This window comes from Bos javanicus, chromosome 24, assembly GCF_032452875.1.
Source record: "Bos javanicus breed banteng chromosome 24, ARS-OSU_banteng_1.0, whole genome shotgun sequence".
Lineage (NCBI taxonomy): Eukaryota > Metazoa > Chordata > Mammalia > Artiodactyla > Bovidae > Bos > Bos javanicus.
The window spans coordinates 34,222,355-34,243,245 of NC_083891.1; the positions used below are offsets into that span (position 1 = coordinate 34,222,355).

General features: G+C 50.1%; 2 protein-coding genes and 1 long non-coding RNA gene across 4 annotated transcripts in view; 1 reads left to right on the forward strand and 2 right to left on the reverse strand.

Moving 5' to 3' along the window:
- Positions 1 to 10,733, reverse strand: part of GATA6 (GATA binding protein 6) — a 31,213-nt gene extending 20,480 nt beyond the window's left edge. The window contains exons 1-3 of one of the 2 annotated variants that reach the window (XM_061399767.1): positions 10,464 to 10,733; positions 7,883 to 9,048; positions 3,504 to 3,670 (exon numbers count right to left, since the gene is read on the reverse strand). In XM_061399767.1, the coding sequence (XP_061255751.1) occupies positions 3,504 to 3,670; positions 7,883 to 9,011 (1,296 nt within the window). In that variant the 5' untranslated portion in view covers positions 9,012 to 9,048; positions 10,464 to 10,733. The other variant, XM_061399768.1, reaches the window with a different exon arrangement.
- LOC133237579 (uncharacterized) lies at positions 10,652 to 11,420 on the reverse strand. Its single transcript, XM_061399769.1, has 2 exons — positions 11,412 to 11,420; positions 10,652 to 11,305 (listed from the first exon to the last, which is right to left on the reverse strand). Exon 2 carries the CDS (start codon positions 10,985 to 10,987, stop codon positions 10,652 to 10,654), a length of 336 nt encoding a protein of 111 aa, XP_061255753.1. The 5' UTR covers positions 10,988 to 11,305; positions 11,412 to 11,420.
- A 1,725-nt stretch (positions 11,421 to 13,145) lies between these two features.
- LOC133237580 (uncharacterized) lies at positions 13,146 to 20,891 on the forward strand. The gene is made up of 3 exons (XR_009733256.1): positions 13,146 to 13,591; positions 14,207 to 14,740; positions 14,868 to 20,891. It is a non-coding gene; the product is annotated as an uncharacterized LOC133237580 (long non-coding RNA).

A 20,891-nucleotide genomic window follows, 5' to 3' on the forward strand; every position in this document is an offset into this window, starting at 1 on the left:
CAGATCAATTGATCTGCCCCAGCTCATTAGCACAGATTAGAGCAGTGACAATACTGGCCAATGCCTGCGCTCACTGTTGTTGTCAGAGGTCTGAGTAAAGAAATGCAGTCATAAACTGCCTGCCAATGTGTTAAGTGGCTTTGGGGAGTCTCTGCCTCATCTGAAAACTCAGATAACCAGGTCTATTTCTCAGAATGTGCAGAGGAATAAACCAGAAACTGTAGAAAAGCCTATATATATTAATAGAAATGAATTTTGGAAGATGCACCAAAAAATTTTGTAAAGAAACATATTTTAATACATCTCATTAATTATCATCATGATCATCTATTGCCTGAATTTTCTGTATTATCCATTCTCCAAAGGACAAGCGAATTCTACAACACTGTGTTAGTGCCGGCCTTGTCTTGGCGGTGCTGCTATATTTGATTTACCCTGTCGGTATAGAACTTTTCCTCACGTGGTGGCGGTGCTTTAGTCAATAAAATCGTGTCAACCTCTTGCAACCCCATGGACCGTAGCCTGCCAGGCTCTTCTGTCCTTGGGATTCTCTAGGTAAGAATACTGGAGTGGGCTGCCTTTTCTTTCTCAGTACAAAGGGTTAAATTTGTCAGAAAAGGTCAACTGTCTGTCACTCTGATTTCTATGTTTCCTTTATACCCATAACATCCTTATGTGGAGTTTATCTCCTCTAAACTATCATGTGTGAATTATAAAGAGGGGCTTTTTAAGCTAGTCTAAGTTCTTACCTAGAATGACAAAAATCTAAGTTTGCTTTTCGATTACCTAGATAGGCAACTTAAAAAATGTGCTATGACTTCAGTTTAAAAAAAAAAAAAAACCTATGGGGAAAATCCAGGGACCAAAACAAGTTGAAAGATATAGAATTAGGGAAGTTGGCTGTGATGATTAATTTAAGAAAAGTTATAAAGAATAGACGACAAAAACACAGATTGAGCATGCACTGACTATTCAGATTAAAAGACAGAGATTTTCAAAATCTTTGTTGGCAAAGTCAAAAGCTAAAAATTGAATTTTGTTTTTACAACTCACGTCCTGTTGTTATTGCTACAGCATACTCTTTACAGACAAGTTGTAAAACCAAAGAGACACTGGGAAGCCTCTTAGCACTGCCACATTTTTAAGAAGTCGGTGCTAAGAAAGAATCACTTTGACTTTGGTGGAAACAAGTATGTTTGGCTGACAGAACTATTTGGGAACTTGCTTTGTTAAAATGATGAAAACATGAACTCTTACACCTCAGGGCTGCTGCTTCTTTTTTTTTCTTTATCCGTAAAAGAGAATAATTTCCCAGAAGAGCAATCCTTTCTCTCTTCATAAATATGAAATAAGTAAATTAGGGACAGGAAAGTTCATTTTATAAACAGGTCATTTATGATAGTTTGCAGTGGAATTTGGAGCCAATGTGAGGCAAACTTGTTATCAGAATTTGCCATTATAACAAAGAACTTTATGACTGTCAACTGCAGATCATAAGTGAAGCCAGTCCCCATAAACATGTGAAATAAAGGTGAGCAGGTTATAAAAGTTTCTTGTAACAAGCGATCTCAGTTATATTCATCACTAACAAGGAATTCAGGTTACACCATAAATCTCTTATTTTGCAATGTATTACAAGTTCAAATTCACTGTGATTGGTCCTGTACTGCTAGCTAAACAAACTTGGGTTCAACATTCTATGTCTGAGAACTAACTAGACCCAGCAAAACCATAAATAAGAAGCCCACAGGAGAACTAATTGATAGACACACCCTTCAATTGGTATCATTTATAACCCATTTACAAAGCACATTGTCGGACCTTGGTCACTGCCAAGACACCTGCCATACAGAAGGAAAACTAATAGATTCAGAGATGTTAAAACTGGGTTTTGTGTTTCCTGTTAACAGTTATTTTTACTGGTAAGTGCACAAAACTAAGGCCACTCTCTAAATATGGATGTTAACAGATCAAATTTAAAATGCCACTAGAAACGAAATGGCTAGTATTCTGCCAGCGTTTTGCTAAATCTTGAGAAAATGTTGCCTTTCCGGGCTCAATCAGGACTCTGTTCAATGTGCCTTTCCAAAAAAATAATCATCTCTTTCATTGTGCATATATTGGCTAATGCATGAAGACAAGGAACTTCCTTGGAATATTTACCAGCAGTACTTTTAAAATATGATGCATGTAAGAAAAATGAAAAAACACAGGGAGTCAGGCACAGAAGTTAAGGATGCCCTTTGAAGCAAAGTCTAAGCTGCGGGTGACTAACAAGTTTAAGGCACATACACTCATTAAATTAACCTCGGCCACTTTATTTTAAATGCATTAAAAACAAAACAACCATAAAACTAATTGCTTCTCTTTAAGGTGGCAGACTCACATTGTGATGCAATTTCACTCTAATCTATTTAACACAAACAACATGTGTAGCATTTGTTCCTGCTAATTAGAGTATAACAATTAAATAAATTACTTGGATACTTAAGATGTCTGGCATCTAACTGTAAAATATTTTACTTTAAAAGGTATTAGAGTATGAGTACTTGGCTAAACAAATGTTAGCCTTACAGTGGGGCGTGTGAAAGCTTTCATTTATTTTCTCTAATCAGAACAGCAGTAAATACCCTTTCCTTCTTAAAAACACAGGGGACAATAAGAGATTAATCCCTGAAGAAAATCAGAATTCCCACACTTTAAATCATAGTGAAATGTGTTGGGATGGTGAAAATCTTCTACTTGAGAAAAATGTGCAGACTGCATTTTTCCCCTCAAGTTCTATGAACAGTAGTTCTCTGAACAGCCAGATTTCAAAATAACAAAAGTTAGAGTAAATAAATTTTTCACTAGACTCAAGGACAATCCAAAGGACGGATGGAATTTGGAGCTAAAACTAATCTGAAGAGGTGGACGGGGCCCGGAGGTGGAAACGACAGAGTCAAAGGGATTCAAGTCGAGCCTTGGGGACAAGAGGGCGGTGGGTTCCATTTTAACATACATTTTACGGTATGTTACAGAGGAGCTAGATCTCCTCAAGAATCGACTCCAAACCAAAGAGTCCACAGTGAAAAGAAACCTTCACTTGATCTGGGGCTGTAAGTCTGTTTCTCTCCCTGGAGGTTACTAACATTACTCATTCCTTGGATCTCCTTCCAAAATTATTTCAGTGCATTTGCAAGTACATCTAGAGATGTGTAAAGATAGGGGGTTGGTACTTTTTAAAAAAAGACAGTAGCACACCACACCTTCCTTTTTTTTTTTTTCCTATTTAAGGATGTCACTCTGTGTGAATTTGAGCAGAGGGCTGCCTTCATTCCCCTTTGGCTAGTTTCGGGGACGATCTGCCCCAGTGGGCGCTAAAACTACCCAGGACCCCCATTTCGGGTCCGCTGTAGGCGCGCGGGCACAGGTGCGGGCCGGGTCGGGCGGGGACACCCGGGCCCCGCGGGCAGCGCGCGGCTCCGGGCCCGGCCGCGGGGGAAGGCGGCGCCCGCACTCACCACGCGCTTCTGCGGCTTGATGAGGGGCCGGCTGAGGCCGTTCATCTTGCTGTAGAGACCGCAGGCGTTGCAAAGGTAGTGGCCGGTGCCGTCGCGCCGCCAGAGCGGCGTCTGGATGGAGCCGCAGTTCACGCACTCGCGGCTCTCGGGCAGGTCCTCCAGCAGGTCTGCGGGACGAGAGGCCGGTGAGGTCCCACCGCGCGCGCGCTCGCCCGCCCGACCCCGCGAACCCTATAAACGCGAACCCTATAAACCCGCACCCAGAGTCCCCCGAGCCCGCTCCCGCGCCTTTCTGCTCGGCGGCCCGGCCAGGAGCCGGCTGTTGATGTCACCGCGACCGATCTGTTGACCCATTATTTGTCCAATACTTCTGCACCCCTGGGCGCGCCCCGTGCAAAGCCCTGCAAAGTCCGGTGACAGAGCTAGAAACCCGGCCCGGATCATCCGCCTTCCGTCTCCCCAAGGACCTCGGAATTGAGATGAGCCTTGGGGTGGTCGGTGTGGGCCCCCTGACCTCTCCTTTCCCGCTGTTCCCAAGCTTTTCAAAACTGAAATCCATCATAATTACAATACACCACTTGCCAAAACCCGAGTAAGCTTTGCAGTATTAACAGTGATCGTTCACCCCAGGCCCCACCCGCAAATATCCCCGCAAATACCCCGGGACATAACAAGGCTGTCTTCTTTTATCTCAAGTAATTTTTTGAAAGTATTTGCTATGGCTACCACCACTCTTCCTTTTCCTCCATAAAGAATAGACAACTGAAATTAGAAATATTGTTCTTGAGCACTTTTACCAATTAATTAATAATGACTCCTGGGGGGAAAATGCAGTAAGAAATTAGTAAGAACAGAGATGAATGTTAGTTTAATTTTCATGTCACAAAAACCAAACACTAAAATATTATGATTTTAAAATGGGTCTAATTGCTACAATCTACAAAATTTCTACAAATGGTCGATACTGAATGGATTCAGAAAATTACCAGCACTATTCCAGTGCTAAATCAGTTTTTCCTACTTTCCTACACTAAAATTTCAACTTATGTCATCTATTTAAATTAGTATTTGTCATTTTACTGTTTGCTTAGTTTTCCAAAGTTCATAATTAACCTAAACCTGCTAACTTAAAAAAAAAAGCCTTTAGAGTAAATGATTTTAACATTTATTACTTTCCCTTAAATCAGCTAAATATGAACAATTAACTAAAGTGAGATGGGTACTTATCAAGTACTTTTGAAAATATTTCCTTTAAAGTAACTGTTTAGAGTTATTTATATTACACAAAATTTAAATGTTACAATTTGGCTTTCTTCAAGGGGCATTTTGAATCAAATTTTAAAGTAAATAAACATGACACTTTAGAATTTATTTGAAGACTGTGTTAGCAAAACTTCCTATTCTTTCTCTTTCTATTTGTCAGTGGTTGGTTTATAGCTTGTGTCTACCATCAGCTTTTGTAAAGATATTTCAGTCTGATTTGGATACACAAAAATCTTTAATTCAATTAATATTATTTTCCCTGCAAAACAAGTTTCCTTCCTCCTCAAGAAATAAATTTAAAAGAAACTAGCACCCCCATAACCCCAGTTCAAAGTTGTCATGGGGATACTGCAACTTAGAACACATCACAGAGATTTATTCTTCTCCGCCCTAAAAGCCACTATTGACTACGGTAATCAGTAAAATGCTCAGGACTTCAAGGACACTGAAGTTAAACAAGGTATTTGTCTTTGTTGTTGACTTTAAAATGTTACCTATCAGAGCCCCTCTCCATGGAGAAGTGGGGCATTCCCTGGAGAACCCAGCCCCATGCCTGGCCTCCTCGCAGGCTGGGAACAATAAAGAAACTCCCAATAGAAGACTGTGAGCGCCCCAGGTAAATCTCTTTGGTCGGCTGAAAACCTAGAGACAAAATGTAAAGCCCTGCTTGGATAAATAAAATTTAGGAAGTTTACCTATTTTTAAGTAAGTAAAATCTACAGCTCCCATTCCCTCCATACTTTTCCCGCTCCTTGTTGGGTAGCTTCGATTTTATAAGCAAAATGCGACTTTTTATAAAGCACAAAATCCAACTGTGCTGGAAGCTCTCTCACCAACAGGCCCCCAATAGGCCCCCTATTCATCCTAACTTGTCTGCTTTGGGTGCCCCGGGGAGTGACAGACTCTGAGGAGAAGGGTGAAGTCATCCCCAGACTGAGAATGGAACCCAATTCAGCAGCAGCTTGGAACAGCACTGGCCTCTGGGGACAGAGCTCACCCCCAGCCTCCCCACCACACACCCACCAGCACCAGGGAGAGGTGGACACACCAGGTTCCCAGAGCACCCAACCACACCCCTGCCTTCGCACTGAGCCCTGCCATCCACTCAAATCAGTTAAAAGAATGCCTCCATTTTTTTTTTTTTTTTTTTTTAATCAGAGTGGAGAAGCAGAGAATAAGGAACCTGGGAGGAGAGGGGCTGGGGGTCAAGGTCTCTCTAGCAGGGGAATACCTGTGGGGACAAGCAAAATTAGGGTCATTCGTCTCCCCAGCTCCCAGACTGGCTTATTCTCAGCAGCTTCCTGCCTTCTTAAAATACTCTTTACACAAAAGTTAGGTGTTCCTAAGCCCCTCTCCTTTAAACACACACACACACACACACTCTGAATCTATACAAGACTTTTCTAACTTTGCAGCATTTACCCAGAAAGCAAAAAAAAAACAGTGAAAGGATAAACTACGTTTAAAATGAAATAACTTATAACTTGTCTGTAACTGCACCCAACCCCTCTAAAAGGGTTTTCTTCACAGAACCAGTCAGTTTAAACATCCCAAGACTCCCATACTGCCTTCTGGACTGCTGCTCTTCCTCTGTCCCGTGAAATGCTGAAATGGGGCAAAGGGAAATGGAGGTCAGGTAAGGTGTGTCAGGCCGGCAGAACTGCCCCCAACCCAATTCACACAACCTTTCGGATTCCCTGCTGGATTCCTGACTTGACAAGCGCCTCACACCCCAACCACCACCTCCTCCCCATCCTTTGAAGATTCGTCTCCCAGTCTCTCTGCTCCCAGGAGCCAGACATGGGTCCCCATGCAGCAGCAAGGGTGACCTGGCTCTGTTCTCTGCAGTCTCCAAACCTGAACGGGGCCCCTCCCCACCCCCACTCTACTCCCAGACCCACAGACTTTAAGGATTTTCGGCCCAATGTTACCGAGAGAGGGAGATTCAAGTCAGATCCTTCACCTTCAGGCCACTGGCATTCCCAGATTGTCCCTGAGCACAAGACTGGCTGTGCCTCACTTGACCCTCACTAACTAGGACCCCTAAAAGTCCTAAATGAGGAGCCCAGCCCTGGGGAGTGCGAATCCCAGGTGGGATAACTTAGGCTGAAGGGCCTCCTTGTCTTTGCCACCTTCTGACACCCACAACACCCCTTTAAAGAAGCAATGGGCCAAAAGTTTTTTTTTTTTTTTTTGGTCTTAGGAAACTGTCAAGTTATATCAAACGCGTGAAATACAAAGACAGACCCCTGAAAGCACGAAGAAGGATCCAGAACCCTGCGGCTGAGGAAAGAAGCCAAAACCCCTCCGTCGGGCCAGACAACAGTTCACACCCTCCCAGCTTGAGCAGGACAAACGCTCTTCAAGAGCGCGCATTTGCAGGAATTTTGACAACTCTTCCCAGCTCACCCCAAACTGCCCCCAGACACTGGAATGGAAAGCATGAGTGGGATTGGAAACTGAAAAATTACTGGCGTGCACTCTGGCGGAGGAATAGGTGTGGGTGCTGGGGTACCCCTGGTCCAGCCTGGGGGTGGGGCGCAGACGGGAGCAGCAGCCGCAGACACCCCGCCTGCTGATGCCAAGCGAAAGGGCCCTTCCACCAGCTTTCCCTCGGGACAGTCACGAGGCTGACCTCTCTGCCTTCCCTCCCAACGAGTCGCAGGGAGATGCCAACGAGGTCCTTTTCCACCGTGGGGCTCTTTTAATAAAAACACTCTCCTTGAGAAAAACACACTCAACTCTCGATCTTTGGAGAGCTGAATTGCGTACGACTGTATCTGAGGAGAGGGTGATTGCCACGCTCAGCACTCGCCTAAAATCACCCTCCCAAATGGGAGCCCACGCCTCCACCGGGAAAACTGAGGTCTGCGACCAGGCTCAGGCCCTGCCAGGTCCCTCCTGGGCTCACTTTCCCCAACGGCCCACTGCAGTCCCTGGACTGAGGCGTACCGGCGCATCTAGTCTCTCTCGTGCAAAGAAGCCCATCGCAACGCGGCCAGACTCCGGGCATCCACACCAGGAGAGCCCCGGAAACAGGGCCCAGTTCAAAACGCTGTTCCACACCCGCCTCGCGCCCTCCAACCCGCACGCCACGGCGCGACCCTGCCCCTTACCTGTGCCGGGGCCGCGCGGCACCGGGAGCGGGGCTCCGGCGCGGCTCTGCAGGCTGTGCAGCACCGGGGTCTCGAAGGGTCCGGCGGGCCAGGCGGGCGTCAGCGGGGCCCCCACGTAGGGCGAGTAGGCGCTCGGGTGGTGGTGGTGATGGTGGTGGTACGTCCCGTTCAGCGGCCGCGCGGCCGACAGCGAGCCATACTGGTGCTCGCGGCCGCCCATAGCCGCTAGGCCGCTGCCGCCCCCGCTCACGCCGCCCGCGGCCCCACCGCCGGCCGCCGCGTAGCCCCCGGGGTCCCGGGCCGCGCCGTTGGCCATGGGCGGACTGGGAGAGTAGGGGAAGCGCGCCGAGACGTGCGCCGCGGCCGAGCCGGCGCTGCCGGGCCCCGCCGCCCCTCCGGCCGCCGCGCCGCCTCCGCTGCCATACGGGGGACTATCGGCCGAGGCCTGGGGCCAGCCGGGGTGCGCGCCCGCGCCCCCCGCGTGATTGGCGGGCCCGCCGCCCGCGCCTTGTAGGTACGGCAGGCCGGGCAGCATGGAGCTCACGCGCGTGGTGGGGACGTAGACCGGGGAGCTCGCGGCGGCCGCGGCTGCAGCGGCTGCAGCCGCCGAGTGCACGAAGCCGCCGGGCGAGCCGTCGTAAGCTGCAGGCCCCTGGCTGGAGAGGGCGGCGAGGGTCTGGTACATCTCCTCCGGCTGCTCGGGCGCGAAAGGGCTCAGCTTGGCGCCGCGGCTGGACCACAGCAGCTTGCTGGCGGTCGCCGCTTGGTCGAGGTCAGCGAAGAGCAGTAGGTCCTCCCAGCTCGACAGGGCGCCCGCGGGGCCCGAGATCCCCGGCGCCGAAGGTCCGTGGGGAGCCCCGAAGGGATGCGAGGTGTAGGGACTGAGCAGCAGCGAGCGGGCCGTGGGTCCCGCCGCCGCCTCCGTGTCGAGCTGCGGCGTCCTGCAGTTGCTGGCGCCGCCGGGGCCGCGCTCCCCACCCCGAGAGCAGCAGGAGGAAGAAGAGGAGGAGATGGGGGAAGGCGGCGTGGAGGGCTCCCGCGCTGGAAAGGCTCCGGAGTCGCTGGCGTTCGCAGGGGGCGCGGCCCCAAGGCGCTTCGGCAGGCACCAGCCGCCGTCAGTCAAGGCCATCCACGGTCCGGCGCCGCTGCAAGCTGACTTTTAGCTCCTGAGACAAGATGGGGAGGGAGACAGGGTCGAGAAAATTTTAAAAGGACTTATCAAAGCGCGGGCTGCACCGCGTCTCACCTCCACTCTTCTCTCCAGCTAATGAAATTCCTCAAAAATCCCGTTTTCAGCCCCGGGTTCCAGGGGTGGGGAAGGAGCATGGAGCCTGCGCAGCCGCCGCAGGGTCCTCCCAGGGCCAGGATACCCGCTCCTCCTCACGCGCAAGGCTTGGATCCCCTCTAGCTCCCTTCCCACCCCCGACGCAGCATCCTTCATCCTCGCGCGCCAGATTCCAGGGGTGACTGGGAGACTGGCCGAGGTTTTCCTTCCGCCCCAAAGTGGCTCCCTCCCGGCCAATGGCACACAAAGGAACTTTTTAAGGAGCCATGCGCGTCTGCGCTGCCTTATCCTGCCTCCGTACCGCGGTCGCTCGCCCGAAATGCCTCGGGGTGAGGGCTGCCCGCGTGAAAATCATTAGCGTAGGGAAGGCAACCTGTCCCCTGAAAACGAAACCGCCGCGTTCTCCTACTCGGGCTTTCCCAGAGCTTCCTGGACTGCGCTGACGAGACAGAACGCGAGCCCCGGAGTGAAATTCAACCCAGACTTGGGAAGGTGGGGCGCCAGGGCGGAGACCGGAGTCTCAGACCTTCGGGACACGCAGGCTGTGCGGGATGTCCGCAGGGCCGGAATCTCCTGCCCACCCCACGTCCCCGGCGCCACGCACCTTAGGTACCGCTCGCCTATGCAGCCGCCAGCGCGTGCGCTCACGCCGGCTGGCCCACGCCGGCCAGGCCACCCCGGCCCACCCCGCGGTCATCCCCAGCCACGGAAAGGCCAGACCGTTCCACAATCGGACGTCGCGGGGTGGAGCGGAGTGCAGAGAAAAGGAGGGGGAAATGCAAGGGGGTGGGGTGGGGTGGGGGGACGTGAGACCGCCCCGGAGCCGAGGCCACCCCAAACGGGAGAGCAGGAAGAATGACAGGGAGACTGGGAGGGGGTGGAGGAGGGAGGAGGTGAACGCAGCCGGACTGGCCTTCTCGGGGCCGCTTCCTCAAATCGCTTCGGCTCATCGGAGATAACCATACTAAAATTAATACCCACACACAGACCCGGGGTAGATAGCAAGAAAGAATTCTCTGCCTGCCTGACTGCCGGCTCCCGCCCCTTTGCGCCAAGATAACTCTGAGATAAGGCTGAGCGCAGATAAGCGCTTCGGGGAGAGGAAAAGACACCAGAAGTTGGTCCGCGGTGTCCCGGGAACCTGGGAGCCTGCCGGGAATGGAGAAGGTAGACACCCCCGGAGCCGATCGCGGCCCGCAGAGGGCCGGAGAGCCGAGGCCGAGGGGCCTGCGACTAGGGAGGGGAGGTGCAGAGGAGGAAAGAAGGGAGTTGGGGCAAGAGAAGAAGCAGCCGAACCTCGGGTGGGCGCTGCGCATGGAGAACAGCCGTGGCGGAGGGTGCTCCCGAGCGCGGAGAGAGGCCGAGGGCGCCGGCAGGAGAGCGCGAGTCCGGGGTCTGCGCGGTGCCGCTGGTGAATAAAAAGGAGAGAGGAGGCGCCTCTTACTGCTCTGCCGGAAAACTGCAGCCTGCGCTCCTGATTGGACTCACCGAGCCCTAAACAAACAGCGCTCGCCGAAGGGTGCCAGGCTGTGGGTCGGAACTGCGTTCTGCGAGCAGCTGGGCGCTGGAGGTGAAGAGGAGGAGGAGGGAGAGAGGGGAGGAGAGAAAAGAGGGTGGGGAGGGGACGCCGAGCGGCGGGGGGAGGGGATCGCGCCGCCCCGGCAGACAATGAGCCCCGCGCAGCCTGCGGGTGTGGGCTGAGCCGAGAGCGCCGTCCTGGGAGCAGGAGGCCAGTCCATCCAGGGGGCGCCGATCCCCGGGACGCCGGGGGAGGGGCGGAGGTGGCAGAACGCCTGATCTGGCTGGCGACCCACACCCATTCCTCCGCCCTCCGTTACACGCGCTCTCAAGGGGGCGGGTTGGGGGGAGGGGAGGGCGATGGCGCGGGAGGAGTTGACCACGCACAACCCCACGCAGCCACCACAGCCGGAGCGACGCTCCAGCTCCGGGGTCAGCGCTCCCCCCGAATAAGGGGGGGACCGTGCTTTCCTCCGTCGGCCTTCCCCTCTCCTCTCGACCCAGTAAATGAGCTTTTTTGCTCCACAGTTGTGTGTGACCGACCTTAAACTCTCCCGATCTCTTCTCGAGACTCTGGGGCTCAGGTCGTGGTGGCCGTCGGGAGTCTTGTCTCCTGGGATCTAGGAAAGAAAGAACTCGAATGTCCAGCTCCCTATCTCTGTGCTACTAAATGTGCTAAATTCCTGGGAAGTTTCGGGAGGTTCCCATCTGCACTCCCCAGCTAACCTGAAACTTTTAATTCGGGGTCACGGTGCACCGAAAGGTTAGTCCATGAAGTGCGCAGAGTAGAAAGGGGTTTCCACGCCAGTCGCGCCCGGAGGTGCTCTCCGAGTTTGGGTGTCCCGTTTGCTCTGAACTTTCCCTGGAGAACTTAAGGTAAGTCTCAGATAAGTCGTTGGCAAGAGGAGGGGGTCACCTTCCCCAGTCCCAGCGAGAAATACCTCTTCCCCACGCCCCCGCCTTCACATACACACCCCTTCTTCGCTCCCTCCAAATGGTTATCACAACTGTGTACAAACTGATACGGTCCTTGGCCGGCAGAGGGGCTGGAAATGAACGTCGCGGGGTTATCAGCGCCGATCTGTCAGCAGGGCGTCGCGGGCCCGCAGGTTCGTCCTCGGCAGGAGCCGTGATGTATGTCTCGCTCCCTTTCACTCGCAAAAAGGATTTTTCCCAACAGATGTGACCTCGGGAGGCTGTCAAGAGAGAGAGAGTTTTAACTAGGGCAAGAGGAGTTGTTTTGTGGGAATGGATTTTTACAATTTTTTTTTTTTAGGTAAATCGAAGTAAATGATTTTCTAAAGGTCAGTCTCCCTGAAGTGTGTGTGTGTCTTTGTATATATGTGTGTGTGTTTCCAGTTGGAGAAGGGAGAGGCACCTTAGCAGATTTGAACCAGGTTAGGTAGAGGCTTAGTAAAATAGGGTTTCTAGAGATCATGAGACCTCCTGGCTAAATATATGTTTCCTCTGGATGTAACTGTGAACCTGTGAGTCCTAGAGGACAAGGGGACAGGGCCTGGCAGCCCGAGGGAGGAGGGAACCGAATGGAGAAAGTCGGCGATTCTTTACCCACCCCCCTTCTTCGTTATAAATTGCTGCTAAACACTTCTGAATTTCAAATTGCTACCGAGAAGGTCCATAAACCGTTCTCATCCAATTTAGTCACTTTTATTACATTCCTCTTTACCTCCCCCCGATCACTGCGGCGGCTCCCAGTTTCAGCGCGGCCGCAATTCCGAAACACTGAAGGCAGAAAACTCTGGAAAGCAGACTAGCGACTGGAGCAGAATCCAGGGGCTTTAAAATTTAACCTGGGTTCGATCGAATGCATCTACCCGAACAGATAACCCGGCGTCCGCCGTCCACTTAGCTCCGACCAGGGCTTCCAATGCCTTTCTTTTTTTTTTTTTTTTTTAACCTGAGTTCCGACCTAATTTTTATGCAGACTGAGTTTTGCAAAAGCTTATCTGTGAGCCGTTACAGAACTGTTGTGGGCATTTGATTTTCTTTGAGTCCAAGGGTTCTTAAATGTTTCTGAGGTCTGTTCTCAAAAGCAAAGTTTTCTTTTTTAAAATACATACTCAGTGAAGTGATTTCTAATGAAACCAAGTTAACAAATAAATCCTCTGGCTAAGTTGGGAATACAGGCTGTGAGTCATGACCTCCAAGTTTGAACCCAAAAAAGACCGAGCCCCCTCCCCCCACCCGCAAGAAACTGATTCCTGCTGTGTGTATTTCTTTATATTTGCAATTACGGGGGTGACCGTGTAAATTTCTTTGGACAACAGATGATCCCCAGAGACCTGCTTTTCCTGCCACTCCGCCGCAGCCGGGAGAGGGTGCCCTGGCCCCCGCACCGCCGGGATAGAGGTGAGAGGCGGGACGCACACCAACTTCACTACGTGCGATTTCTAAGGCTAGAGAAAGGACCTGACATTTTACTCCCCCCGCCCCCACCTCCCCCCCCCCCCCGCCCCCACCTCCCCCCCCCGCCCCCCGCCCCAGAACTCCGATTGCTTTTGAGTATTACTCAGAACAAAGGTGGGGGCAGGGAGGTAATTGTTTGCTCTCTTGCAAGGTCACAAAATTTTTTTTCAAGACTAGTTTTATTTTTCTTGCCAATTAACTAAGAAATAAAACTGTTTGACCCATGGAATTGATTCAGACAGAAAGCCAGATTGCCTGACCCTTCCAGTTTGCAGTTTTCCCAACACATCGACTTTGGCCCTGGGGACAACACCCCTGGGGAGCGGCACATTTTCAAAGCCACCCTCCCAGGGGCCCCAGGCCTGGTGCTCTGAGCTTCCTCTGAGAGCCCCAGCTGGTCCGGGAAAGTGGGGGATATTAGGGGGCGCAGAGGAAGAAGGGCACCGCAAGAGCTGGCGAAGGCCTCCACAGTGCTCCAGGTAGACGGTCGTGTCCTTAGAAGTTGTTTCCTTTCCTTTCTTTCTTTCTTTCTTTCTTTTTTTTTTTTTTCCTTTTCTTTTCCTAACGCCTCTCTCTTCCTTGGGGATTGGCTAATCTGGAACGAAATCGTTCCTCTAGGGATCATTTAGACCCGGGGAGTGGCCCCTCCGGAGAGAGCCTGCCTCCCCGAGCAGCCCTCCTCATCCCTGGAGGGGGGCTGGCTCCCGGGCGCGGCCTGTCCCCAGGGCTGATTTATTTGGGCCGCGCGCGCCACACCGCTCTTCGCCACTCGAATCCAGCCGAACTCAGCCGCCAATCGGGCGGGGGGCAGGGGCCTGGCGTCCAAACGGGGAAGGGTGACCGGGGCGGGCGGGGGTGGGGGGGGTGCCGTCGTGCGCCGCTTCCGGAGGAGCCGCGAGACCCGGAGAGGACGCGCGATCATCCCCGCAAACGGCAGCGCATCCTCTGTCATTTCACCGATCTCGGGTGCTCCAGCGACGTTTCAGAAAGAAAATGAATACGTGCGATTTCTAACTTAACAGCATGGTTTTAATTCGAGAGGTTTTTTTTTTTTCTTTTTCTTTTTTGGTTTTGGTTTTTATTTTTCAAACCAGATTTATGGGACCTTCTCGCTTGTACCATATTTCTTCCCGCCCCGGGGACGCTCTGGGCGAAGGACACGGGGTCAGCTCGGCACCCCCCTCCACCCCGCCAGCGCCTGGGCCCACTCGCCGGGTCGGGATGGCGCGTCCCCCCGACTTGACTCCACCGCTGTCACTCCGACGCAGGTCATCGCCCAGAGAGTCCTGACAGTGATGGTGATGGGGTTTGTTGTTTTGTTTTAATTCTCTAAAAGCCCGAAATACTGCTTAGAAACGTCAGGTGGCGGCGGCTGCGGAAGCGTGGGCCGTGCGCAGCCTGGAGGTGGCCCCACCTTGTGCCCTGGGCCCCCCAGCCCCCTGCCCGCCGCCGCGTCCCGGGCTCCGGGCCCCAGGCGCTGGCGATCGCGGCCCCGCAGCCCCGCGCCGACCCCCGCGCGCCGCCGGCGGCCGCCAGCGCGGCGCGGAGGTGGGCGCGCGAAAGGTCACCGCGGTGGCATTCCTCTCCGCGCGCTGTTTACGTGACTTAATGTACTTCGTCCGCCGCGGGTAAGTTAGGGCCGCGATAAGGGGGCGGCCGGGGGAGGGTCGTTGTAAAAGCCCCACGCTGGGCGCCTTGCAGCCCTCCCCTCATCCATTAACCTTTTTACTTTCTTCTTCCCTCTCTCTTTTAAAGCTTGTTATCTAGGCCACCCAATGACCGACGAAAGATTTTCTCCCTCGCTGCTTCTCCCCAGGCCGCTTTAAACCAAATAAATTTAGCTATTAAGGGCCAAGATGTCTGACAAAAGATCGAAAGGTGTCTCTCCGTGATCGCTTAAAGAAGCGAAGAAGAAGCTTGCGTCTCCATCTCGATAAAGACATTCCACACCGGCGCCGGCCTCCCTCCCCGAGGCCTGCTTGCGTCCCGACACCCTGACAGTCCCCACTTGGCGGCCCAGACCTCGGATGGGCCGGGCGGGACCTGCGGCCGCTGCCCGGCTGAAGAGTGCCAGGCCCTGGGGACCCGGGAGAGCCGGGGACTCCAGGCCTGAGCTGGACTCCCCAAACGTGCCCTCCCCCGCCCCCCGCACTAGACTGAAGACCTAAACCGAGCTCATGCATGCTAAGTCGCTTCAATCGTGTCCAACTCTTTTGTGACCCTTTGGACTGTGGCCCGCCAGGCTCCTCTGTCCATGGGATTCTCCAGGCAAGAATACTGGAGTGGGTTGTCAATTCCTCCTTCAGGGGATCTCCGGACCCAGGGATCGAACGCGGAGCTCCCGCATTGCAGGCAAATTCTTTACCGTCTGTGCCCCCAGGGAAGCCCCAAATTAGCTCCCTTTTGAATTATTTGCTGATGCTGAATTTATACTACAAAGCCAAACCACTCCTAACCTCTCGCCCACTTCTGCGGTTTTGCTGAGGGGCAGTGTTACACCGCATCAATGATCCTCCGAAGCAGACCTGTTGAACCCCAGTCAAAATGTAGTGTGTGGAAGGGACCGGCGTCTGGATCACACGGAGGCTAATGGGGAGGGTGTGGACGGCAGAACGACAGTGTGCACGTGGGAGGCAACAATCCGAATATTCAGGCATCCGCAAGTTGAGTTGGGTTATGAAGTGTGGTATATATTATCATTAATTACTGCTGTAATCACTGCGTAAAGCCTTGGATTGCCAGCCATGCTGAGGCCCGCCCCTGAGTGATGCCTTCCCCTTCACCAAAGGTGAAGCAAAGAATATCCAATTTCCTGATCCTGATCAAGGGCTGAACACTGGGCTGTGCGAGTCAGATGCTGTGTTTTCAGTTTCCTCCACTGAGTCGCTGCTTCATCCCCTAAGTGAATGACGACTCCACACTTCAGGTCCACCTAAGCCTTTTTTAACCTCTTTGAAATGGGCTTCCCAGCTGTCTCAGCTGTAAAGAACCTGTCTGCCAATGCAGGAGGTTTGATCCCTGGGTGAGGGAGATTCCCTGGAGGATAAAATGGCAATCCACTCCAGTATTCTTGCCTGGGAAATCCCATGGAGAAAGGACCCTGGTGGGCTACAGCCCATCAGTTCGCAAAAGAGTCGGACCTAACTGAGCCACCGAACACACATGCACCACTTTGAAATATGGCAAGGCAAGAAACTGGGGGTAGAAGCTGAGAACCCTCTTGGCTTCCCTGCTATGGGGCCTCTTCCCACATCTGCTGCCCTTTCAATCGTCTCTTCTCTGGCAGTGTTAGAGACAAGACTCAATTTCGAAAGGCCGTTGAGCATCTTCAGCTTCTGTTTGTCATCTCATGCTGGGCTCCAGGAATTAAAGATGCTTTTTTTCTCATCTCTTCACTCAAATAAGGTGAACTCCACCTCATTTAATTCTGAGGTGAGGATCATTCACCTCATCTAATCCTGACCCCTCACCCAGCCTCCAAAAGTGGGAAAAATCAGACCATCAGACAGAAAGGGACCATTTATGTCTCAAGAAAATGAAAGAGATGCAGAAATTTCCATCCCACTAGACAGGTGAGACCTGGGCTTTCTCTGGACTTTGCAGGTATCACTAGGTGTGTTTAGGTGATGCCCTTTCTAGGGTCAGCATCCCGTGCCACTGACCCAGAGCTGTCTCAGCCTAGAGACCTTTGTGACTGGTTTTCTGGTGGGGCAGGGGGCATTGGAGAAGCAGAAAAAGGAGATGATAGACATTTGGAAATTTGCTAAGTAACTTATGCTCCTCCATGATTCAATCAAAGGGGGGGAAAAGTGCTCAATAAAATTTTTTTTTAAGTACTGCATTTGCTACCCAGAAATATGACCTCTCCAGCTATGTTGCAAATATGCAGAGAATTAAGACCAAAAGGCTGTCTGCCCGTATGCAGTCCTCCAGTTTCCTGCCCTTGCCCAACAGTTCTGAGTGTGTACTGCGCAAAGAAGAACTCAGAGAGGCACCTACTGGTTCTGAAGTGTTTACAGTCTAGAAGGTTGGCACTTCTGTAGAGCTGGTTAGGCAAAGTACCACAGACAGCTTTCAAGATAGAGGGAGATGTCTGAGCCTTTTTTCTTTCTCTAGAAAAGTGCCCACGCTCAGATTTTCCTCTAGTCTTCATGATGAACATATGAAAAGGAGGGAGGGTGGTGTCTGCTCTAGCTTACACACTGAGGGAATCCTGTGTGAGCCCAGGGAGCTCAGACTTTGGGTGAGCCTTCCTGTTTGAGTCATGACTCCACCCCTTCCTAGCTGAGGGACCAAGACAACTTGCCTGACCTCTCTGCCTCAGTTTCCTCATCTTTAAAATGGGGTTGAGAAAAGCACCTCCCTTACAGGATGGTTGAGAGGTTAAAAATGCTCTTATGTGTGAGGGGCTGAGGGGACCCAGCACATCAGAAGCGCTGTGTAATCGTGAACTATTACCAATATCTGTATTGTAACAAAGTCACACCTACTACATCAGATTTCAATTTGAGGGGGTGACCCACCTATCCCCCTGGAGCTAAATTAGTTCCCAGAAAAGAACTTTGAGCACTCATTCAACTTTGAGACCCACCATTCACAAGGGTTCTTGGGCTTTTTCTCTGTACAGCAGTGGGGACTTATTTATCGTATTATGATAGGAAAGGAAGGGTGGGTGATACGAGCGTAGATCTACTTCTTTTTGTTTCCTTTAAGAGGAGCAATTCCTTGTCGCCCTTGCAAATGCCAGCAGCAGACTACTGGACAAAGATAGTAATCTTGAGCCTTGTCCTCTGCTCCAAGAACTTCAATCCTCAGCAACACTGCCTCCCTAGAAGCTTCTTTCTGGCAGGAGATAGGAGCAAATTAACAGCTGGGGCCGTGAAGGAAGGCAGACTTGAGGATGGGCATTAGATATAAGGGATGGGGGGAGAACTAAATTAAATTGACCTGCTCATTCACTACGCTTATGCTTTTTACCTTTCAATTTCGTATTGCTGTTTATGCAGACTTACTCCACATTAATCACATTTTGTTAAGGAATAAAAAAAATAAAGATGTATGAGAGAGAAGCTAGGGGCCTCAATATTGATAGAGGAAAATCTAGATCATTCCAGACTTTTTTCCAACTGATTTCCTTTCTTTATGTTTTTTCTTTTTCTTATAGCATCCCATCTTCTAAAACAAGACCTAAACCTCAGTAATGAAAATTTAAAAAGAAAAATCCATGCGACATAACAAAGAATACTGTTTCCTAGATAAAAAGGGGTTTGTTTTTCAGGAGGCAAGATCTGGAGGGAACACAGAAGTCTTCGCTCTGTGCAGGTCTCCAGCCGGGTTTGTGCCCAGAGTCTGTTTTTCTCTTGTCTCTGACAGTCTTGATCTTCTCTCCTTTTGATTTACTGAATGCTGTCATTTCTCTGCTCTTTACTTTCACAATCACACATTCAAACCTGATAAAGTTCAAGACCCTGAGGAGTTGCAGCCTTCCCAGATTTACAGTCCGCTGCCGCCCACCCCGGCCAGCGGTCCCCTGGCTGATTGAATCCTCATGGACAGAAGCTATGTGGGATCAACAGAGGGAACAACAGCACCCATGTCAGCTCTGTTAGTCAAGGCGAACCTTGGTAGCTTCCTTCCCCTGAAAAGTGATGTAACCTCTCATTTTATTTCTAACTTTCAGTTTGTAACCTGCCTGTGAAGGAACAGAAATGGTAACTTGCAGATTTTACAGTTGGTGAGAATTAGATGTAAAATCCTGGTCAGCTTACATAATTTTCTTTCTTTTCTTAAAAATCATTTATTTATTAAATATTACCAATTAATATTAGATTTATTAATTATGAATAAATTACAATAATTTATTGACTTAGATAATAAATAATAATGTTGATATATATTTAATTATTATTTATTATTGTTTATTTATTTTTGCTGTGCCAGTCTTAGTTGTGGCTTTCTGGATCTAGTTCCCAGACCAGGGATCAAACTTGGACCCCCTGCATTGGGAGCACGGAGTCTTATCCATTGGACCACCAGGGATGTCTCTCCATGGTTTTCCTGGGTCTATGAAAGAGCCTTATGATCGAGGACAAGCCACTTAACCTCACAATGCCTCAGTTGCTCCATCCATAAAAGGGTAGAAATATTACTTTCTACACACATTAATCATAAGTCAGTGACTAGAGCCCTCTTCCCTGTGTTTAGTTCTGTTAGAGCCCCAGGAAGCCCACGAGCATGTATCTGATCTGGCTGTTTGGATTCTGCCAGGCTAAATACAAACCTACTAGTTAATCTAAATACTATACCAATGTGCTAAATGAAAGGAGTGATTCATCTTCAAAGACAGAGCAGTTAAATCAGGCTCAAGTTTTCAAACCATTTAAAGGTCTTCCAGTGGAAAATGTCATCTAAATAATCTATTCTTTGCCTACAAATATATCACGTCAACTAAATTACAAAACAGTTACAAAAAGCAGTCACTTACTATGAATGTCCAATATGGTGACTCTATGGGGACTTCATATTTACTACATAAGTAAATATTTTACATAGTTTAATGTTTTCATTTATCTCAACCTAGTTGGACCATAAAGAAGGCTGAGCAACAAAGAATTGATACTTTCAAATTGTGATGCTAGAGAAGACTCCTGAGAATCCCTTGGACAGCAAGAAGATCAAACCACTCAATCCTAAAGGAAATCAACCCTGAATATTTACTGGAAGAACTGATGCTGAAGCTGAAGCTCCAATACTTTGGCTGCCTGATGTGAAGAGCTGACTCACTGGAAAAGACCCTGATGCTGGGAAAGATTGAAGGTGGGAGGAGAAGGGGACACAGAGGATGAGATGGTTGGATGGCATCACTGACTCAATGGACATAAATTTGGGCAGACTCTGGGAGATAGTGGAAGACAGGGAAGCCTGGCATGCTGCAGCCCTGGGGTTCCAAAGGGTCAGACACAGCTTAGCAACTAAACAACAGTCAGAAGTTTATGAGTAAGGTAAGCAGAAATTTAGGTAGGTCTTTTTTTTTTTTTTTTTTTTAATCACTGTTCCAAATCCATGAATTTTAAAAGGTATGATATTTCCCCCCTTTAAAGCTCATATTCTGAAAAAACCTAAACTCTCATAATATCTAAGAGGAAAATCATATTTACCTATTAGAGAAAGAAGCTGAATTATTGCCTATGTTCTTTCGAAGGCTTTTTTTTTTTTTTAACCTATCCAGTCAGGAGACGCCAATTAGAGTATGTTATGATGTTGCTTTCCTTTCCTGATAATAAGAATATTCGATTCTACAGAGGTGTCTAAAAATAGAAACTTGACTTAGTGGATATCAAATAACTTTTTCTGGCTACTCCTAAACTAGGTTACTGCTCTGTTTATAATCCCACAAATTAAAGACATGCAATTATCCAACAAAAACAGTGGGAATATTACACCATTTTTTAAAAGACTGACAACCACATAGCCCATGCCCAGCCAACTCTAGCCAAAAACCACAGTGTGGATCCACAAATAAAGCTGTCAACCTGTGCATTTCAAAGGCACCTTTCTGTAGAGAGCTCAGCTTGCTCTGGGCAGAAGTGAAAAAGTCTTCATGAATAGAAAAGAGCCTACCCAGTGGTGGAGCTGGTGGGCCAGCAGCAGAATTCATCCACACCTGAGAACTATGGCTAGATGAAACTCTCCCGTGGAGGTTGAAAGCTGGAGGTCTGCGTTTAAATCCCAGCTCAGCAGCTCACTCTCTTTGTGTGTCCTTATAAAAGCTCCCCAATA